Source organism: Mus pahari, chromosome 11, assembly GCF_900095145.1.
Source record: "Mus pahari chromosome 11, PAHARI_EIJ_v1.1, whole genome shotgun sequence".
Lineage (NCBI taxonomy): Eukaryota > Metazoa > Chordata > Mammalia > Rodentia > Muridae > Mus > Mus pahari.
The window spans coordinates 50,719,447-50,740,489 of record NC_034600.1 but is presented as its reverse complement, the minus strand read 5'-3'; the positions used below and the strand labels follow the sequence as shown (position 1 = coordinate 50,740,489).

The following is a 21,043-nucleotide window of genomic DNA, read 5'->3' as shown; positions in this document are numbered from 1 at the left end:
AATAATAATAATAATAATAATAATAATAATAATAATAATAATATAACACATAAAAAAGTAAATTTAAAAAATTTTGTGCTCAATTAGAGGTGACAGACAATGAAATAAAATACAGGATTAAGGACAAGGAACTGGAGATCGTGATGAGACTAGCCCAAAATATTAATGAGAATGCTAGTGCAAATAATGCATCTTCAGTAATGAAGGCAGCAGCTAGGCTTAATGATGTCATCATAACAGACAATTTTTGTTTGTTGCTCATATTAAAATTGATGCTTAGTACTTTGGTCATTCTGGGGAGTATGTATTGCCTGTTTTTACGCTAATTACTTGTCTCAATCATTTTGGTATTAAATAAACTTCAATAAATAAAAAAATGTAAAATTTCAAGAGCAAATAGAAACTTTGAAAACCAATAGACATGAAATTTGAAATATTGTAATAACAATTTAAAATTGATTGGTTCACCAGAAAAAAAGTCAAATTTTTTTTTTTAGTATTTTCAATAATTCCCAGATACCACCCCCCCTCCAAGATACAGCCCCCAAATTCTACAGATGTTAGAATTCTGTGTTTGATGGATAGCCTTAACTCGATCTACTAGAGTCTACATTATTTGTAGCAGACAGGACGGCTGCTTTTTCCTGCCAGATGTTTACAGGTTATGTAGACATTCACGAGAAAGCACCTGAGGGAGCAGTCAGACAAAACTCGCCAGGTCTAAATCGGTGTGTGTCAGCTCACTCCCACTTCATCCTTCTTTCCTTTTCTTAATTTTTAATTAGCAAATTTATTTATTTACATCCCAAATGCTACTTCCTTTCAAGGCCCCTCCGTCATAGAGTCCCTCCCCCTTCCCTTCTCCTCTGAGAGGGTCCCCCCACTATCCCCCCACCCTGAAGTATATTTCTTATATGCAACAGAATGATGAATCCTGTTTACATAAACAGTCCGTTGGCCTGTCTTTTTATTGGTGAATTGAGTTCAGTGATGTTGAGAGATATTAATGATCAATGATTGTTAGTTCCTGTTATTAAGTTGTTGGGGGTGTTAAGTGTGTATGTATGATTCTTTTCTTTTGGCCTTGCTGTGAGATAATTAATTTCTTGTGTTTTAAGGGGTGTAGTTACCCTCCTTATGTTGGAATCTTCCTTCTAGTATCCTCTATAGGGCTGGATAAGTAGAAAGATATTGTTTAAATTTGTTTTTTTTTCCCCATGGAATATTGTGGTTTCTCCATCTACAGTGATTGAGAGTTTAGCTGGGTATAGTAGTATGGGCTGGCATTTGTGTTCTCTTAGGGTCTGCATGACATTTGTCCAGGATCGTCTGGCTTTTAGAGTCTCTGTTGAGAACTCAGGTGTAACTCTGATAGGTTTACCTTTATATGTTACTTGGCATTTTTTTCCACACAGCTTTTAATATTCTTTCTTTGCTCTGTACATTTAGTGTTTTGATTATTATGTGGCAGGAGGATTTTCCTTTCTGGTGCAATCTATTTGGTGTTCTGTTGGCTTCTTGTACATTTATGGCCATCTCTTTCTTTAGGTTAGGAAAGTTTTCTTCTATGGTTTTGTTGAAGATATCTTCTGGCCCTTTGAGCTGGGAATCTGCACCCGCTTCTATTCTTTTTATTCTTAAGTTTGGTCTTTTCATAGTGTTGCAAATTTCTTGCATGATTTGAGTTAGGAACTTTCTACAATTGGTATTTTCTTCGATCATGTATTCATTTCTTCTATGGTATCTTCTATGCCTGAAATTCTCTCTTCCATCTCTTGTATTCTATCGGTGTTGCATGCGTCTGTAGTTCTTGTTCTCTTTCCTAGGTTTTTCATCTCTAGGATTGCCTCCATTTGTGTTTTCTATATTGCTTCTATTTCTGTTTTTAGGTCTTGGACCATTTTATTCATTACCTTTACCTGTTTGATTGTATTTTCCTGTATTTCTTTAAGGGATGTGTTTGTTTCCCCTTTAAAGGCTTCTACCTGTTTGTGTTTTCTTACATTTCTTAAGGAGCTTATTTATATTCTTTTTAAAGGCCTCTATCATCTTCGTGAGACAGGATTTAAGGTCACAGTCTTGCTCTTCAGGTGTGTTAGGATATCCAGTACTTGCTGTACTAGGAGAGCTGGGTTATAATGGTGCCATATTGCATTGGCTTTTACTGATTATGTTCTTGCACTTGCCTTTTGCCATCTGGTTGTCTCTGGTTTCGGCTGGCCTGGGTGTCCCATGTTGAAGCAGGCCTCCCAGATGCAGGTGGAGCTGTGTGTCTCAGGTATGAGCAGGCCTCCTGCGAGGCAGTCTGTGCTGTGAGTGTCAGATTGGAGCTGACTTCCTGGAAGGCAGGTGGAGCTGTGAGGTGGGGCACAGAGTGCTGATCTGTATCTGCTTCAGGTGTAGACCAGAAGGAAGATGGAGCTTTGACAGGGTGGGGCACAGCCTAGAGCTGCTAGCGGGAGTTCCCATGAGGTAGGGCAGGGGGAGTAGGGGGAGTGGGGCAGGGAGGGTCTCACCTGTATATGTTGTTTACAGCTGTTCTCTTGGGAGGCAGTCAGAGCTGTGAAGTGTGTGCTGAGTACTGATCTGCCCATATTTTCTTTTCTTTTTCTTCCCTGTGTTTTATGTGAGACAGTACCCAGTGTGTGGCCTTCTATTAAGCACTAAGACAATATTATCAGTTGTCTGAGAAAATATAGGGAAAACCAACATCATGTGTCTGGCCACACTCTTGAAAACAGTATACTTGGGTGCCCTTTGATCACTGAAATGTTAAGTGAGAATACAATTGGCTAATACCGAGGTGAGAGGGAACATCCTATAGTACAATTCAATTCTCATGCAAACTACCTACAGATACTGTCATATCACTCAGCTTGATAGCTCAGCCCCACAAAACTGCCTCCTACTTCAGATGACAAATGCATGTAATATACTATACTTCTGAAAGATTTCTTTGCTATAAATTATAAATAGATTGTACTAAAGTTTTGAAAGGTTTTTTTTTTTTTTTTTCTCTTCAGCTGGTTCCCATGACTCATTTATTAGAGTTGATGAATTTGCTACATCAGCTCATAGAACTCAGACATTAAATTAATGACTTTGGCTTTTTACTGAGGGCATCACAAAGGATACAGATAATGAGGTGTTGTATTAATAAGCCTCTGCTACTGTAACAAATAGCTGAAACAATCAGCCCTCCTAACTCACCTTTATCTTTTGAATTCCTACCACCTCTGAGTAGTGTCAGGCTGGGGATCATTGCTTTAGCACATGGGCCCTTAGAGGAAATTTCACATCTAAACCATAGCATATGAAGAACATGATGTAGTTGCTGTGCCCTCTAAGCATCTCCAGGTTATCAGCCAATTGAAAGCTTCCTGAACTCAGACTATCAATTTTTCGTGAACATTGTATTTTCTGACTACATTCATTAAACCAGGGCCATTGGTGATAAGCTTAGCCATTAGACCCTCTTTCCTCCCTAGAGGCTTTGAATAACACTGAAAAAAAAAAAAAATCCCAGTTCTACAACCATACATCTGTTTTTTTCCCATGCCAGCTTCCATCCTGAGGGAGGAAATCCCCAGCCACCACTCAACTCATTCGTGTATGAAAAGACCCATCGCTCTGAGTACTACGAATATTTTCAGGATGTATATGTTAAAATACAGTGGGGAGACTAAATGCTGATTTAGCAGTGTCACACAGAGCTTCCCTTGCTTACATTTAAATCTCAGTGTTTGTTGTGTCCCGGTAGTAACAAGAGCTGGTCTATCCAGTCCTCTTACACACTTTTCCATCAAGACCAGACAAGAGGTTTAGTCTCTTTGTAGCTGGGGCATTTGCAAAGCAACCCAGCTGGAAGGAGCCTTATTGACCACTTCCCACTATTGCCTACTGTCCAGACAGCCTGCTCCTCCCTACATTATAGTGACTGACTTACTGCCCATCAAAAAACTGCAGGGCCTCATTTGTTCTGCTTTGCCCTTCCCCTTACTCTTTCCCCATGGCTAGGAATGTTCTCACTTATAGTATTTCCAAAAATAAACTTTTTTTTTTTAATTAAATGTGGAATTTGGTTTTTTTTGTTTTGTTTTGTTTTGTTTTAAAGAAACCTGTGTTCTCCTTCCTATGCACAAGGGAAACTTGAGTTTGGACTCAAAGGATAGATGGTTCTCACTGTTCTATATTGTGTCTGGGCATGAGACCCGAGGTTATGACAACCAAAAGGCTTCCATTTGCTCTGTCTTTACAAGCTCTTTTTAATGCATAGATACAGCTTTAATTTTAATGGGGGGGGGTGGGGTGGCATGGAAGCATATTATCCAAAAATGATGCTGTAACGGGGTCACAGAAGATCATTTTTCTACAGGGATGACTAATGATTTTCTTCTCTTTCTTTTTCAGCTACACCAGCTACTCTTGGCAAAGCTTCCCCAGTTCTGCAAAGAATTAATCCAAGCCTGGGGACAAGTAAGAATTTCTGTCATTCTACTAACTTGCATTGATGGTTTCCATGTGTTACTATAATTCAGACTATTCTCCTTTCTCTTTCTCTCTTTGGGATACTGGTAACAGGAAAAGTAACAGAATTAGAATTTTATAAGCAAAATGTATTTTTCACGATTTATGTTTCAATTTCCGTATAGAGGTCATGTTTTGTTTTTGTTTTGTTTATGCTTGCAGGTTAAGAGAAGGATTTATTTATAGATCAACAGTAATTTGTTGAACTTAAAAAAAATTGCCTTGTTTTACAAACTTGTTTTTAACATTATCATGGTTAATATTTGAAAGTATTTATTATAATGCTTGCATTGGCAAAAACTGGACTTTATTTCTTCAACCAAATTTGCATATATACCTCACCATTCTGCCTTCATATAAGCTGCCTATTTTTTACATGCCATCGAACATCCCCCCTCTGCCTTTGCTAATCATTCCTTTATCTACAATACCAAACTCAACCTTTAGCTCACAGAAAAAGGTTCCACAAATCCTCCAAGGCTAGGTTTCCTGCCTTCTGTTCTACTATGGAACTTTGTCCATTGCTCAATGATAACATTTACCTCCTGAAATTTTGATTACTTGTGTGTTTGTATGTTTGTATGTGTGCTCACTTTGATTAGTGGTAAAGCCACTGGTAAGGTGGGGTGCAGGGATCCAAAGTTCTCCATCTCAGTTCTGCTTAGTGTGTATATAAAATACGATGAAGTGTATGGACTATATGAATTAATTATGTTGTGCCTTTAAGTCAATGGTCATGTTTTATGCTCTTCTTAACTCCTTCACATCACCAAAAATCTTAGTAAGAGTTCGTTTAATTATGTTTTAGGGATAGTTTTTTTTTTTTTTTTTTCTGAAAGAGTATATACTACATGTCATTTCATGAAAAGAAAAAAAGAGGGAAAAAAAAAGGAAGAGAGAAGGGGATACCTAGCTAATTTTAAGCAGTTGCTTATTGTTTATAATGAGTGTCATAAAACCATAATTTAGATTGTAGGAGTAAATTACACAGTAAATTTGTGATGTGAGGTTTAAATATCATTCCCTTGGAGGTGCCCCTAAGTGTGAACTGTTAAGAAGCTCAGCAAACCTCATCTATTTGCCATGTGTGCCAGACAGCAACCCCCTCTGATTCTCCTGGTTTAGAAGAGTCATGTTCATTATGTTCTCTAAGAAGTATAAGAGGCTATACAGGAGAAGGCCATATGAATTATGTCTGGGTTATGCAGCAGCCGTCGTCCTTCTTGCTCTTTTCTGTGGGAAGACAGGGAAGAGAAAGGATGCTCACTGGTGGCACAAGCAGCGCATCGGAACCATCCTCTACACGTAAACAGTGCACACTGCTCTCGGATCTCCCTCCAACTGATAAGCATGATCTCCCCCAAGCCATTTCCTTTATCAACTCACAAAGTGTGAGGAGCTTAGCCATTACCTCTCAAGGTCAAAATCCAAGGTTTAATCCTGACTGATGAGTACCTATCATTTTTAATGCAATGATTTCCTGTTTGTGACGAATAAGAAAGCTGGAGACTTGTTCAGATCTAGAAAATACATTCTGCTACTCTCACACAAGGAAATAATCCGTCCTTTCCTATTTTTTTCTTTATCAAACATTGTCTTCCTTTTATCCTAGAGATGATTTGATAAAGCAAGCCCTGCGCTAAACAATGTCTGTATCAGTGGGCGCAAGCCATACAGAACAGACAGGAGTACATCATTCAGAATAGATAGTCCCAAATGTTCACATCACCTTACTATGGATGTGTCACACTATAAACACTTAACTGTCATATGCACATGATGCTAAAGTCTACACCATGCCAAAATACTAGCCTGATTCTAGCAAGGATATCTTTTTTTTTTTTATTTCCCAATGAAGTAGTATTACCTGTAAAGCTAGTGGTGTTCAACATAAAATACACTAAGAATATACAATCAATAAATATATCTGCAAGTTTATAAACTCTCAGATTGGAAATAATGCCCCATGAGAGGAAAATAAAATAAAAACCCTTTTAGAAAATTGATAATCTTTAAACAAAATGTATAAGGTTTTATTAAACCTACAGAGAGGAGGTTTCCCATGACTGTGTGTCCTTCTGAAGAAAATTTCCCTCTCATTTTAAAAGGCCATTTTGTAACTATTTATTCTCGACACCTCACAGGCATGTGCAGGCAGAGGCTAAATAACTTCCCACAGGTGTAGCTGGAATCTTATCTCCAAGATGATCCCAGACCCTGTCAGGTTGACAGGGCATACCATTCATCATACTAGGATCCCACTAAACAGTCAATAGATTCTGCTGCAGTAATCTTAAGGTCTTTTCTATCTAGTCCAGTGCACCCTGGTGTATGTATGTTTTTTATTTATTTATTTACTTACTTACTTACTTACTTATCTATTATTTATTCGTTTATTTATTTATTTAGGTTTTAGACCGAATAAGTCAACAATGGCCATCTGCATATTGTAGAACCAAAAATTCAATAAGTATTCAGTTCAAGTAATTGGAAACCAATACATAATCCCAGTCCAAGGTCAGGGGTCTCCTAAAGAGTCTATCACAGCATGAGTCTTCAAAAGGCTGAAGAAGATGGAAGCAATGGCCAGAGCAGACTAGAGCAGTAACAGAGGCATTGCTTGAACATCGGGCACTGACATGCAGTGCTTTTTTCTGTCTTCCAGCTTTTTCCCCAGCCTATTGGAGAGGGTTACCCATGTTCAGAAAAGGTTTTTTTTTCCTTGTCTACATCTCAGTCTTCTCTAGAATTATACCTACCCAGAAGTGTATTTATCTCTTAAGTATCTCAAGCTGATCAAGTTAAGGGTCACAATGGGCCACCACAACCTCCATACTTCTGTTCCTTGAATTTTTTTTACATTATTTTTTTTTAAATTTCTATGCACTGACTTTTTTTTTGTCTATATATATATATATATATATATATATATATATATATCTTTGTGAAGGTGTCAGATTCCCTGGAACTGGAGTTTCACATAATTGTGTGTTGCCATGTGGATGCTGGAAATTGAGCTGGGGTCCTCTGGAATAGCAATCAGTATTATTAACCACTGAGTCATCTCTCCAGCCCCATTCCTTGCGCTCTTGCATCACTATATCACCTTTACCAGAACTCATCTCTTTCTTCCTGATATGGGACAGTCCATCACAAAATATCTTTTGTTTTGTTTGGGTTTGTTTGTTTTTTTTTGTTTTGTTTTGTTTTTTGTTTTGTTTTTTTTTTTTTGTCCCTTAGGCATGGTTTTAAATATTTCTCTATACAAAGCTTCCGATCTTCCCAAGAAGAAAGGTACCCAATCTTGAAATCTCTGTGATTCTCTTTCTAAATTGAATAATGCAATGTTTGAGAATTCACTCTCTCAAGTAGACAGCATAACTTTAAGTTCTCAATCTATGACTTATGCCATGCGTGATAATGTCTAATAATTTCTTCTTTGTTGCTTTGTATTCTCTTTAGGTATTATAATTGCATTTTTATTTTCAAAGAATTGTTTGAGAATTCCATATGTGGATACAATGTGTTTCAATTAAATCCGTTCTCTACAACCGTCCCTCTACCTTTTCTTGTACTTTTCTCACCACTACTGTTTCCTCCTAGTCTCATGTACACTCTTTTAAACTCCCTGAGTCTTCTTAGTCTTGCCAGCATATGCATGGCTGTAGTTTATCAGTTGGAACATGAGCGGCCTATGAGGGATGCATCTGAAGAAAACTAACTCTCCCTCTGCCAGCAGCCATCAGTTGTGGTGCTTCGTGAGCTGCCCCCGACCCCGCCTTCATCCATGCTGGAATTGTTTCGTCCTTGAACTTGTCCAGGTCTTGGACATGCAGTCAGAAATGATGGGCATTCGTGTGTGCAGCAGCCGTGGCATGCCTGCCCAATAAACACTGTTCCCTGCAGTCATCTGCTTTCTCTGGCTCTGAAGGTCTTTCCAACCCCTGGGATGGGAAGGGTGTGATACAGATGTCTCATTCAAAGCTGAGCACTCCACAGTCTCTTCTTGGCTGGTCACAGATCTCTGTATTGATCACCATCTACTGCAGAAAGAGGCTTCTCCAAAGAGGCTTGAGAGCTGCAGTGATCTATAAATATAACAACAAGTATTTAGGTGGAATTAGAGTTCTATGTCCATTTAGCAGAAGTGCCTCTAAATTTTAAGAACAGCTACTTCATAAAGTTTTCAGAAAGACTATATTTAAGCAGAAATACCTAGCTCCTTTCTAAACTTACATGGTATGTATTGTATACACCTGTGGCTCTCATTTTAGTCCAACATTTATTAGACTGAATACTGTGCAGCTACCTCTACTCAACTCTACTCTGTGTCCTAAAATCATAATAGGTTGAGCTTAATGTAAACTTTTGTGCATTTTCTATCTCCTATTAATAAACTTATAATTTGGGGTTGTATCTTATAATTCTTGTACCTTATAGTTCCTGGCAAGGACCTAGAACATCCTTCATTTTTAATGACTAGATAAAATTTACACTTGAAAAAAATGCAGGTGACACAGTTTCCCCCAACACTTAAGTCCTCTTACTACTTCATGGCATTCATAAAAAGGGCAGGATAAGCAGAGAGAAAGGTGGATGCTCCTCTCATCCATTGCTGTACATACTTAGACTCTTTCCTAAAAGCCTTGTGCTGATATTCACCGATTGGACATGGAGTTGGAGACATCGTGGGAAGTTGGTGTATGTTGTAGATCTCTATTCAATCGCTGCTATATCCGGACAGTTCCAACAAAAACTGAAGCACCCCTACCCGTGTTGAGCATGCTTTTCTTATTGAATAATGTCTAAATTAAGAACTAGTTGCCTTACTTTCAAATGAAATGTAGTTTCCTCCACGGGAATCTCACTGGGGAGACTGGCTACTCTAGGGGTAGGAGCTTATCTACAGAAAACAAATTCAAAAGCATCTTTCAAGGTTTTTGTCTCATAATGTCATGTCAAGGCATACTCCTTTTTAAACTCTCTCTCTCTCTCTCTCTCTCTCTCTCTCTCTCTCTCTCTCTCTCTCTCTCNCTCTCTCTCTCTCTCTCTCTCTCTCTCTCTCTCTCTCTCCCTCTCTCTCCCCTCTCTCTCGGCCCTCTGTGTATGAATTATGGCTCCAGTTTATTTTTTCTGGCATTCCTGAGTGTACGAATGAATCATTTTCTACATCTATATCTCCTTCTTGTGCCTTTTCTTGGGCTCTTTTCCTTGTATTTTTTGATTTGTACTATTCCGATGTGTTAGTTTTTGTTCTGTTTTGCATTTTATTTTCCTTTATTTTATTATTATCCCTTAGAAGTATGTATGTTTTCTAAGGAGACAAGGATTAAGGTGGGAGTGGAGAGGACTAGGAGAAGAAGAGGGAGGGGAACTTAATCAGGATATATTATGTCAGGAAAAAAAATGTATTTTCAATAAAATTCTTGTTGCCTGGTAGTCCAGCTAAAAGAAGGTCAACATAAAGGACGTATAGCTCTGGACAATGTGTGATAGATGACCACACAGCATTCCTGTGTCACGGGGGGGGGGGGGACCTGAGCTCTGGGCACACATTAGAAAACAGCACTGACTGGCTTCTGACATCGAGGCTGGCTTTGAATTCTTGACAGTCTAGTTGTTTATAAAGGATTCAGTCAGCGATTCAGTAAGTAAACATGGGTTCTGGTGATTGTTTTTGAGGAGACAGTGTTTATGTTGGCTCTCTCTAGAAGCCAAATAAGTGGTGAACTCTCCCTGACTCACAGGCAGCGCTAATCTCCAAATGATGCCACGGAGCCTAGCGGTGCGCTCCACCCCCCTTCCTTGCTTTCAGAAACAGCAGGCAGGAAGAATTGTGTACTTTATACAAAGAAAATGGAGGTACAGAGAAGGCGGCTTACTGGGCACTCTTAGTGGACCAATAGAGAGTACAGTGTATCCACTCTTGGTTTAGCCAAAACTAAACTAGTGTAGTGAGGTTTGCCTGCAACCATGGCTCTTGGGAAGTTGCAGCATGAAGGTCAGTAGTTCAAGACCAGCCTCAGGTATATAACAAGGCCAAGGTGAGTTTGAGCTATGTGAGACCCTGCCTCAGGAAGAAGTAAACTTAGACAATTCTTCAAACAGCCAAGTCAATAGGCACTTGTCAGTGACACTTTTCCAACTTCAAATGCCCAGACAAACACTATGATCATCAGGACGTACATCTTATCACTTTGTTACACCGTGGCTGTTTTCACAATGAGTAGCTGGAAAGAAGAAGGGCTCTTTAGAAAAAGATAAATATCCAGCCATAACGTTTCTAAAATGATCCTTCAATTTCTAACAGTGTTCTGAGCCATAAGTGGCAGATCTATATTTCCTACCTACATGCAACAAATCTTCTCCCTTTCCTCACATTTCAGTCACTGTCAGTGAAATCTTGGTAACAAAGGTCCTTTTGATTGACATATGTAGTACATTCTTCTGTTTCTTGAGGTGGGGACTTTTTTTTTTTAAGATTTATTTATTATTACAGTGTACTTATATAAGTACACTGTAGCTGACTTCAGACACACCAAAAGAGGGCGTCAGATCTCATTACGGGTGGTTGGTTGTGAGCCACCATGTGGTTGCTGGGATTTGATCTCAGGACCTTTGGAAGAGCAGTCAGTGCTCTTACCCACTGAGCCTTCTCAAAGTCTGCTAATTATTTTTAAGCACTTCCCTGGAAATTACAGTGTGCCTGTGTGTCCTCTATACTCATTTTTTTTTTTTTTTTTTTTTTTTTTTTTGGCAAAGTGTAGCAGACATGTTCAAGGATAAAAACCAAAATAAACCTTCTCTTGCCTTAGGTGGCCTGAGACAGTAGGTAGTATAGTGAGCACTCTTTAGTGGTTGTGGAAAGTTAAGTGGCCCAGTTTGTTGTGACCGCTTCAGGATTATCTATAACCTACTAATTTCTTAGTTCACTAGTTCCACTGCTTCAAACCCAGTTTGTTAATCACTGAAGAGCTGTAGATCCCATAGGGTAGATGCAACTTATGTCTTGCAGGAAAGGAACATCTACATCTGTTATTCCAGAAAGGCGCTTGGTCCACATAGCTCCCGTGTATGATAAACAATTTTGTTTTCTTTTCTTTTGTTTTGTTTCAGGTAACATACAGGTATGCATGGAAGAAAACTATTTAATCTTCCATGGGTATGTCATGTATTTAATATAAGTTAATCTCAGTGTTTACTGAGAAAGAAGAATCCACATTGCATTTGTAAAAGATACATGAATTTAAAGAGCTGAAGCATAAATACCAGGATTACTTTTCAAGTAATTGAATATCTAGTGGCAAACATGCAACATGATACAATATGTGCTTAAACCAAAACCACTCAAGAGGTGATTGTTTTCTAAACAGAGAACTTGTAACTTAGTAATGAGGCTATATATCTTTTTTTTTTTTAAGCTGTTAAAATGTATGACTTCTTGGATATATTTTTTCTCATGATCCACAACATGTGGTATGTATTGGTCAATCTCAAGCCCACAGAGTTTTACTTCAGTGTTTCTCAAGAGCACTTTAAAGTTTGATCTCTTATGGGTGCGCATTTAACCCATCTTGACTAGGGATTTTTGCGCACATGACTTGAGTTGGGAAACTATACTCTTCTTTTTTATGTTGGCATTTGATTTCCTCAGAATTACTTAAAATCTTTCATAAAAATCACTTGACCATAAAGGGGAGGTTTTCATACAGTCAAAGTATCTATTGAACTTGCAAGAAATTGTCTATGGTGAAGCCCAGCACCATGTGCAGTGATTTACAACAATAATGAAGTATCAGTTTTATAAACAATGTATTTGCCTAAAATTCAACAATATGAGTTGTAAAATAAGCTACTTCAGGTCTTCCTTTTCCTTAGGTCAACATTTATTTAAACCAGAGGTTGCAAACTCCCTCAGACCAGATGCATATGCTATAAATAAGTTTTGTTGGAACCCAGCCATGACCATTTGTTTCAGCTTGTCTGTGACTGCTTCAGGGTAGTTACGATACAGAGCATAGACCTAAGAATCTAAATTAGTCCTAGCTGGTCTCTTAAGAAATTGTACCAAATACCATTCTAATCATATCAATAACTCTTTTGTGGTATTTTACTTTATGAGATTAAGCCTCCATTTTATGCTGGTGGCCATCTTTGAGTTTCCTGTAAAAATTATCTTCAGTTTGGTAATGTGTTAATGAGACATTACTTTCATGGCATTATTATGCCAAATACTTGTACATGAAAAGTGAGGACAGCAAACAGCTATAGTTTGACTTTGCACAGCTGTGCATCTTTTATAAACTGACTGCTGGATTGAATTCATGATCCAAAATAAAAGCTAAAAGACTTCCCTTCGGGGAGGTGGGAGGAACTGGGAAGTGTGGAAGGAAGGGAAACTATAATCAGGATATATTGTATAATGAAAAACATCTATTTTCAATAAAATAAAAATGGGGAACTTAGGAAGATGTGCATCATTAAATATTACACAGCAACAACATTACACTATTATGATAGACATATTTTCAGAGCCCACTTTTGAGTCCTTGAGGTATTCATAAGTGTCATTTGTGCCTTTATTTTTTGGTAGGTTCTCTTGAGTTTTCATGTGTTGTTGAGAATTAGCCTATAACTTTTCTTTTTTCTCTCCTAAAAATGTTTTAAACCCATATTTCAATTATTGTGAAGGCGGATATTAATATAGAGGCAGTCTCTGCTGTGTTATCAGTACAGTACATATTGCTTTCTGTACTGGGCACCATGAAGCCGTGACAGGGATACTGCACACAGATCCTTGCGGGGACAGAAAAGGCCCAATGCCAGCCCTACAGCAACAGAAGCTCTTCTTCCTATGAATTGAAATAACTTTATAAAATTGTGCCCCTTTAGCAATGAACCACAAGTTGCAGGATTATAGTGAGCTGGCTATGGGAAGTCCTACCTGCCCCTCCCTTTATTCACTACTTAGCTTTTTCTGTCATCTCGAGTTCTAGAAAAGACCCTACCTCAAATGCAGTATATCTCACAGTGAATAACATTTCTTCAGGAGATGAGTTTCACAGACTTTCAGACAATTTTGAGGAAAACAAATGTTTTTCGGTTTTTTTTTTTTTAATACAACTTCAGTGTTACAGTTACTGTGTACATCCATAAAGAATTACAAAGGCTTAAGTAGCCCCAGTTCCCTGCTCCACCACCATGTCAGTCTGGGTGAGATATTAGCTCACATATTTACAGGTAGAAAGGCAGAGAAACCAAAAGGGAAGGCCAGACAGGCTCTCCAGTCACTACATAGCTGAGGTACCTGATGGGAGATACAGGGCTTAGAGGAAGTACAGAAAAGCAGTTCCAGCCTGGTTGACTTGCTTCCATGTCCCCACAGGGCTGAGGAAACTGTTAACCTGGTTCCCCACCCTACTCCCCTCTACTAGAAATTGTTGCTAGGAATGAAAGAGTTGAATTTTGTAGGTACAGCTAAATGTTCTGCCATTATAGCAACATTTTTTCTGTTTTCAAAATGGCAAGTCTATCCCCAACTGGATAAAGCTCAGCACAAAGCTCCTTCCTCAGAGCCTTTAAGAGGTTTATTGTGTAGACAAATCATGTGTTCTTCACTGAGGGACTATGGGTTATTAATCAGTGTTGAGCGAGGACTGCCATTTTCTTCAGTGGTGTGACAACTGATAAATTGCCCAAGCAATTTACAAGATCCCACTCGTGTTCACTCAAGCAATCATAATTAAACTCAGTAAATAAAAAAATAAAGCATCTCATCAACGTAGAAGGAAGCTTGTTAGAAAGGGGAGTTTCGCTGGGAGAGAAAAGGGGATGAGAGAGGGTAACATGGAATGAAAATGACCCAAATTCAGTATGTATGTGTATGAAACTGTCAAGAGTAAAAGAAGAAAAAGGAGTGGATGAGTAAGGAGGTTGAAAGGATCTGGCAAGAGTTGCAGGAAGGCAAAGAATATCGTCAAAATATATAGGATGAAAATTTAAATTAAAAAAAAAAAAAAAAAGAAGGAAGAAAGGAGAAAGGAGATGATGGGTCTCAATCCAAAGCTGACTGAGTAAAGTGTTGGTGTCCAAGACAGGACAGATGAGTCAACATTAGTCATCACCCATGAATGACAAAGCTTTCTGGTAACTCTCCCAGGTTAATAAGCAGAGGACCAGTCTAACATACATTAGGATTCAGTTCCACGAGAGCAGAAATTTCTATATTGTTCTTACAGTTTACTTAGCATTTTGAAGGATGTCTGGCTCATAAGTGGGGACAAATAAAATATGTCTTAGGAGAATGAGTGAACATTCGCTGTGACTGGGTGAATGGCGGTCCTATAATGCTTATATCCTAAGAGAAAATACTACAATCAATGAACCTTTACAGGCAGACAAGAAGAGCTCAGCCATAGCCTACACAACAAGGCAAATCAAGTGTGGGAACCCAGAGATGCACAGCCCCACCAGCATGCTAGCCTCCAGTCTTGCCCACCTTGGACTTTCAAATCAAGAGTCATTGTGGTGACAGGCTGGTTGGTGCTCATGTATGTCCTTTCTTGTTTGGGATTTGGGACCCTTAGGGTTTTATTTTCACATTTAGCTTCTTGGTATCAGAAAACGGTATTCAGACATGACTCTTTCATTCCTATGTATTTCAGCTACCAACAGAGGAGGCAAATGGGTTGCTTAAAATGAAACAATTCCACTCCTTTTAGTACACTGTAAACATAGCCCTAGCTTTAACTGTAATTATAGTGTATGGGTGATGCTGTAATTATAACATTATGGTTGAGAACCTTCTCAATAGAAAACACTAAGCTTCGCTGTGCACAGCTTAAGATGCCCCTGTGGTCCTGTTCAGTATGAATGAGCCTGATTAACCCATTGCAACAAAAGCATTGTAGTATGTTAATAATACAAGATCAAGGGCCAGAGTAAAATTACAGGGAATGTGTTGGCTTTAACTTTCCTGTACTCCTACAAACCTTGCATAAAGGTCAAGTACAGAGCAGGGGAGCCTTGCTGACTTGAACAAAATCACAGGGAGAACCAAACTTGAAAGACCAGCTCCCTAGCGTGCTTTGCCCAGGCTCCTGGCAAAAGAACCTTGCATAAGTTGATGACATTCTGGTTTAAAGTTTGCTTCTCTGAATACCATTTTCTTTGCTCTTCAAGCGACAGGTCTAGTGGCTCTAGGTACTATGACATCTACTATAGTAATGCATTTCGTCAGGGGTGTTTCTAATACCGGGCACATTTGTCAGGTCATTGAAACATAAGCTAAAAATTTGTACTTTAGATGATCTGACTCTATTTAAAAAAGAAAAAAAAAAAAAAACTAAAGACTGGAGATTTCCAGCAACAACAACAACAACAACAACAAATTGTTTTAAAGTCAAAAAAGCAAAGTCAGAGATCCTGGCCTGGAGAACTTGAGCAAAGGCATGTACTAGTGAATGCCCGCTTATTGTCAACAGGGGAACATTTGTGTTCTCATTGCACATCAGGTGTGACAAAGACATATGCATACCCGACAACGGATGGAGCAATCTGTGGACGGACCACAGCAGTCTGGAGTTTATGGCTACAGAGTTTCCTCCATATTATGTGTGGCTCCAAATGGTGAATCAGGTTGGCAGGGAATTTGGAATATGAAAACAAGTGTTGAGGTTATTTTTTTTAAAGTAAAGGTGGTTATGGTCAGCCATTCAAAGAGTATGAATGTGCATTTATGGTTGTGGTCAGCCATTCAAAGAGCATGAATGTGTGTTTATGTGTATTTTGGAGTATAAAGGGGGAAATAATTTCTTTCCTTGGCTTTCTCTTTATTCCTAAATTTTGCTAGAGTCCCGTTTATCTCCCCAATATAGAAACATGAGATTTCATTTTTCCCTCCTATTTTACTCCCTTGTTCTGCTATAAATGTACAAGGAAGAGAAAGGGGAGGGAGAAGAAAAATGATATAAAAATAGAAGTAGAAATAGTTCTTGTACCTCATTGGCAGCTTACATGACAACTACCTGACGTTAGGAGACTTCTCACTTTGTTTGTGGCGTCATCAACAAGCCAATAATCTGCAAAATCACCAGCCCCGAAGCCCCTATCTCTCAGATTAACCAGCACTAACTGTTCCTTGAAAACTAATGCTAGCCTTTCCTATCTGAAAATGTCCTCAGGCACAGTCGAATATTTGAAAGATGAAGTCCTCAGAAACCTGACTAAATATCTATACTACATCAGAGAAACTGGGACTCGGCTCTGGGCCACATTAAATTGGGGCTCTGGACAAGTCACTCAACCTGGAGGTTTTAGGTGCTCATCTGCCAATGAGAATATGGGCTGCCTACTTTACAGCAGACGCAAAAATGTCCACTGAGCATGAGGTGGTTGCCTCCTCTTTACTGATCTGGAAACACATGGTGTAGTGCTTCATTAACATATCACTAACACAGAGAGGAGTACATGCATACACACAACCCAACATCTAAGGGCCTTCAGGATATTCTTATAAGGAAGTACTAATTTTTCTGCATTCAATTATTTCCTTTTTTATTTTAATTAATTAGTTAATTAAATTTTATAGCTACATTTGGAAAAGAGCCTCATGGTGCATCAACAAAGGAATGGATAAAGAAAATGTGGTATATGCATATGTACAACGGAATTTAATTCAACCATAAAAACACACAAAATTATGTCATTTTTCAGAAAAATGTATGTAACTGGAAATGACCATATAAACAAATTCAGTCCATTCCAGAAAGACAAATATTGCATTCTTTTTTATTTGTGATTCATAGAATTTTTATAGATACTTAAAACTACACATTATAGGTGACAGGAGTAGAAGTTAAACTGTCTACTATAAGAAAGGAAGACTAACAGAAAAAGGAAGGGGAGAGACATACAGGTTGTTGTCGGAGACATGTTCAGAGCAAATAAAAGAGAGTAATTTAAATTTTATAAACAGAATATGAGTATTTTAAAACTAACATCAATGAATAATTTAAAATTAATTAGTTAATTAAAACAAAATACCTTAATTAGTGAACCAGAGGCAGGGAGAGCTGGGGTAAAACTAATAGTCACAGAAAAATATTTAATGAAAGAGATTTTGAAAGTAATAAAATATAGGCATGCGTTGTTTAACAATGAAGGCACTTCCTAAGAAATGCATTCCTCATCCATCCCATCATCAGCCACCAAACCTAGATACTAATGCACATGCCAGCAAGATTCTGCTGAAGGGACCCTGATACAGCAGCCTCTTGTGAGGCTATGCCAGTGCCTGGCAAACACCGAAGTGGATGCTCACAGCCAGCTATTGAATGGAACACAGGGTCCCCANTNGAGGAGCTAGAGAAAGTACCCAAGGANCTGANGGGGGCTGCAACCCTNTAGGTGNAACAACAATANGAACTAACCAGTACCCCCTGAGCTNGTGTCTCTAGCTGCATATGTAGCAGAAGATGGCCTAATCGGCCATCACTGGGAAGAGAGGCCCCTTGGTCTTGCAAACTTTATATGACCCAGCACAGGGGAAGGCCAGGGCCAAGTAGTGGGANNGGGTGGGTAGGGGAGCAGGGGCGGTGGGGGGTATAGGGAACTTTCGGGATAGCATTTATAATGTAAATAAAGAAAATAATTTTAAAAAATCTAAAAAAAAAAAAAAAAAAAAGAAATGCATTATGCATTCCTCAGTGCTTTACTCATTGTGAGAACCTAAGAAAGTGGGCAAGCAAAGAGGTGACTAGCTCTGACCATAATAAGACAACTAATCACTGTCACAAGGTGGAACATGACTCTCCTTCGTGTTTGCAAAGCCAGAAAAGCCCACTGAAGAAGAGACAAAGCATTCTAAAAAGGAAGAGCTCCCTATGAAGGACTCTTGGCCGCAGACATTTGGAAAACAGTCCCTCATTCCAAGAGCATTATTTCCTACTCTAGTTCAATGTCATCCTCCTTGTTCATATTAAAACATAGCCAGAATAACTGCACAGGAGATGAAAAGGTTTATCAGAACCTACTAAGTTAATTAAGTATGAAAACCATGTTCTTAGGCATGGAGCAGACTGATTTCTGCAGCATTTTGAAAGCAAGATAGTCAAATCAATGATCCATTTTAACTGCTCCCAATCAGTGTGGCAATTTGAGAAATCCAGGGTAAGAGGAAGAAACAATACAAAGTCCTGAAAACCCCAGTTTACTTTGGTAAGCAGCCAAACTCCAGGTGAAAAAAACAGAATTCCTTCAAGAAATGTAGATTTCAGTTGGAAAAATAATTAGAAGCAGGTGATTTTAAAGTCTTAAATGGCTGGGAGTTAAGGGGGTTTACTTGCCAAAGTCCACTTTGTGAAGACTTGGCTAGAAAGTAAATGAAGTTTTATAATGGAGAACAGTAATAATGTTTCCCTGATGTCTCTATCCTAGTAAAGACACCTATGCCAGGGTTTTAACCCTTAACCTACAAATGAATTGAGGGTATTTAATGAGTACCTATTTATGGCAGTATTATATTTAGAGTTCCAGGGAGGCCAGGTGTGATGGTGAACACCATTAGATCCAGCCCTTAAGAGGTAAACTGAATCTTTGTGAGTTTTAGAAAGTAGGATCTAGGCCAATGGGGTATACATCATCCTGAAAACCTGTCTCAAAAACAAGAGAAGAAAGAAAGAAAGAAAGAAAGAAAGAAAGAAAGAAAGAAAGAAAGAAAGAAAGAAAGAAAAGAAAAGAAAAGAAAGAAAGAAAGAAAGAAAGAAAGAAAGAAAGAAAGAAAGAAAGAAAGAAAGAAAGAAAGAAACTTGGGCTGGAGAAGTACTTCATCAGCTAAAAGTACACACTCCTTACAGAGGACCTGAGTTTGGGTCTCACAACTGTTTGTGTGACTCCAGTTCTAGGCCATCTGACAACCTTTTCTAGTATATACTGTCACCAGCACTCAATATTTACAACCCCCACAGAAGCATGAATAGCATACACATAGTTAAAAATGAAATAATTCTGTTTTTTAACATCTTGGGAAGTGGCGAGGGCAGGGTAGAAAAGTTGAAAGAATGAAGATATAGCTCTCTGCTCAAATGTGTTAGAGTTGTGTGCCAGAAGCTATTGTCCCCATTTTAGCAGACTATGGCATTATTAAAAGTCATGTAAAGAGGAGTATTAATTTATTGAGCTGTGTTACAGAAAGCAACAGTAACAATGAAATGCTTGTATTTTGTTCATTATGATAGTTATCTGTGGCTGCCTTGGGAATTTGCAAGCAAGGGCAAGAAAATAACCAGCACCAGCCAGTTTCAGATAATGAAAATATTTGCTCCAAAATTGTTCTTGCATTGTTAAATGCTATTGGGTTGGAACTAAAAAGTAATAAGACTTTTTTTCGTTAATGCATCATAAATAAAATTAAAGAAAATTTCAAAGAAGAGCTTTTATAATTACTTAAGTCATTATGATACTGTGGGAGTATATTTTTTTCCCAAGGTGTTTCTTTTTAAAGATTTCATTAAGTGCATGAATACTAGAATAATGATTAAAATTATAATTTGGATCACTTAGTAATCAAATCAAATACTACTAGCATTAAAATGAAATCTATGACTTTGGTGACTTTGATGATAATGTACAGCACAAAGAAGTCTCAACTCTCAAACACCTGACTTCCCTTTGGGGACTCCAAAGTGGGTTCTCCAAGCAAGCTTAGAATATAGCTTATTCTTATTTTTTTTTTGTATTTTTCTTAAATTTAAAAAAAAACAAAACAAAAACCTACATTTCTCATGCTCACTTGATTCTTAGAAAGAGACAGATAGTATGTTTCTTTCAACATAGCAAATGAACTCAGAAATCTGCCTGCTTTTGTTAGAACTAACAATGAGTTTACCTTGTAGGATTCCCACCACGCCTGGACCTAAACTTGTTCTGTTCCAGGCTGACCTTGAACTCAGGAATCTGCCTGCCATTGTATCTCACTGACAAGCTGGTTCATTAGTGCAGCTGCCTTTGTTCTTTTAGGTCTGTGAAGCTCCTCAAACAATTTGTATTTCATCCTTATATTCTGTATAGTTGAGAAACTATATATTCTTGAACTCATGTCTTCAGAGTTCTTTCCCACAGCCTTAAGGGCTGGTCTGAAGGTCATAGCACTTACCATTGTGCTGAGGAACACATTCTCCAATGGAGTCATTAACCTTAATGGGGAGAGGATTCCCTGAAGGATAGACACAAAAAATACACACATTATTATACAAACAAGTCCCACACTCTCAGCAACTGTCAGCACTCATGGAGGTCCACACCCCATTAGCTCTGCTCTAGGGGTGGCAACTGTATCACACCATTCCTTCTGCATGGCAGGACCTGGCACTCACTCTGTCTCATATCCATTCTCTTACCACCGTCCTTCTCCCTCCTCCCCTCTCTCACTGATCACCCTTCCTCCCCCACAACCATGCCCCTACTGCCTCTTCTCTCTCTCTCTCTCTCTCTCTCTCTCTCTCTCTCTCTCTCTCTC

At 38.5% G+C, this 21,043-nt stretch overlaps 1 protein-coding gene across 6 annotated transcripts in view; it reads left to right on the top strand.

The window, feature by feature from the left end:
* Ghr (growth hormone receptor) overlaps window positions 1-21,043 on the top strand; it is a 239,372-nt gene that overhangs the window by 167,407 nt on the left and 50,922 nt on the right. For all 6 annotated transcript variants that reach the window (XM_021208284.2, XM_029543885.1, XM_029543887.1 and 3 more), the window contains one exon: window positions 4,411-4,476. In XM_021208284.2, coding sequence (XP_021063943.1) covers window positions 4,411-4,476 — 66 coding nt within the window. The remainder of the gene's footprint in view (window positions 1-4,410; window positions 4,477-21,043) is intronic.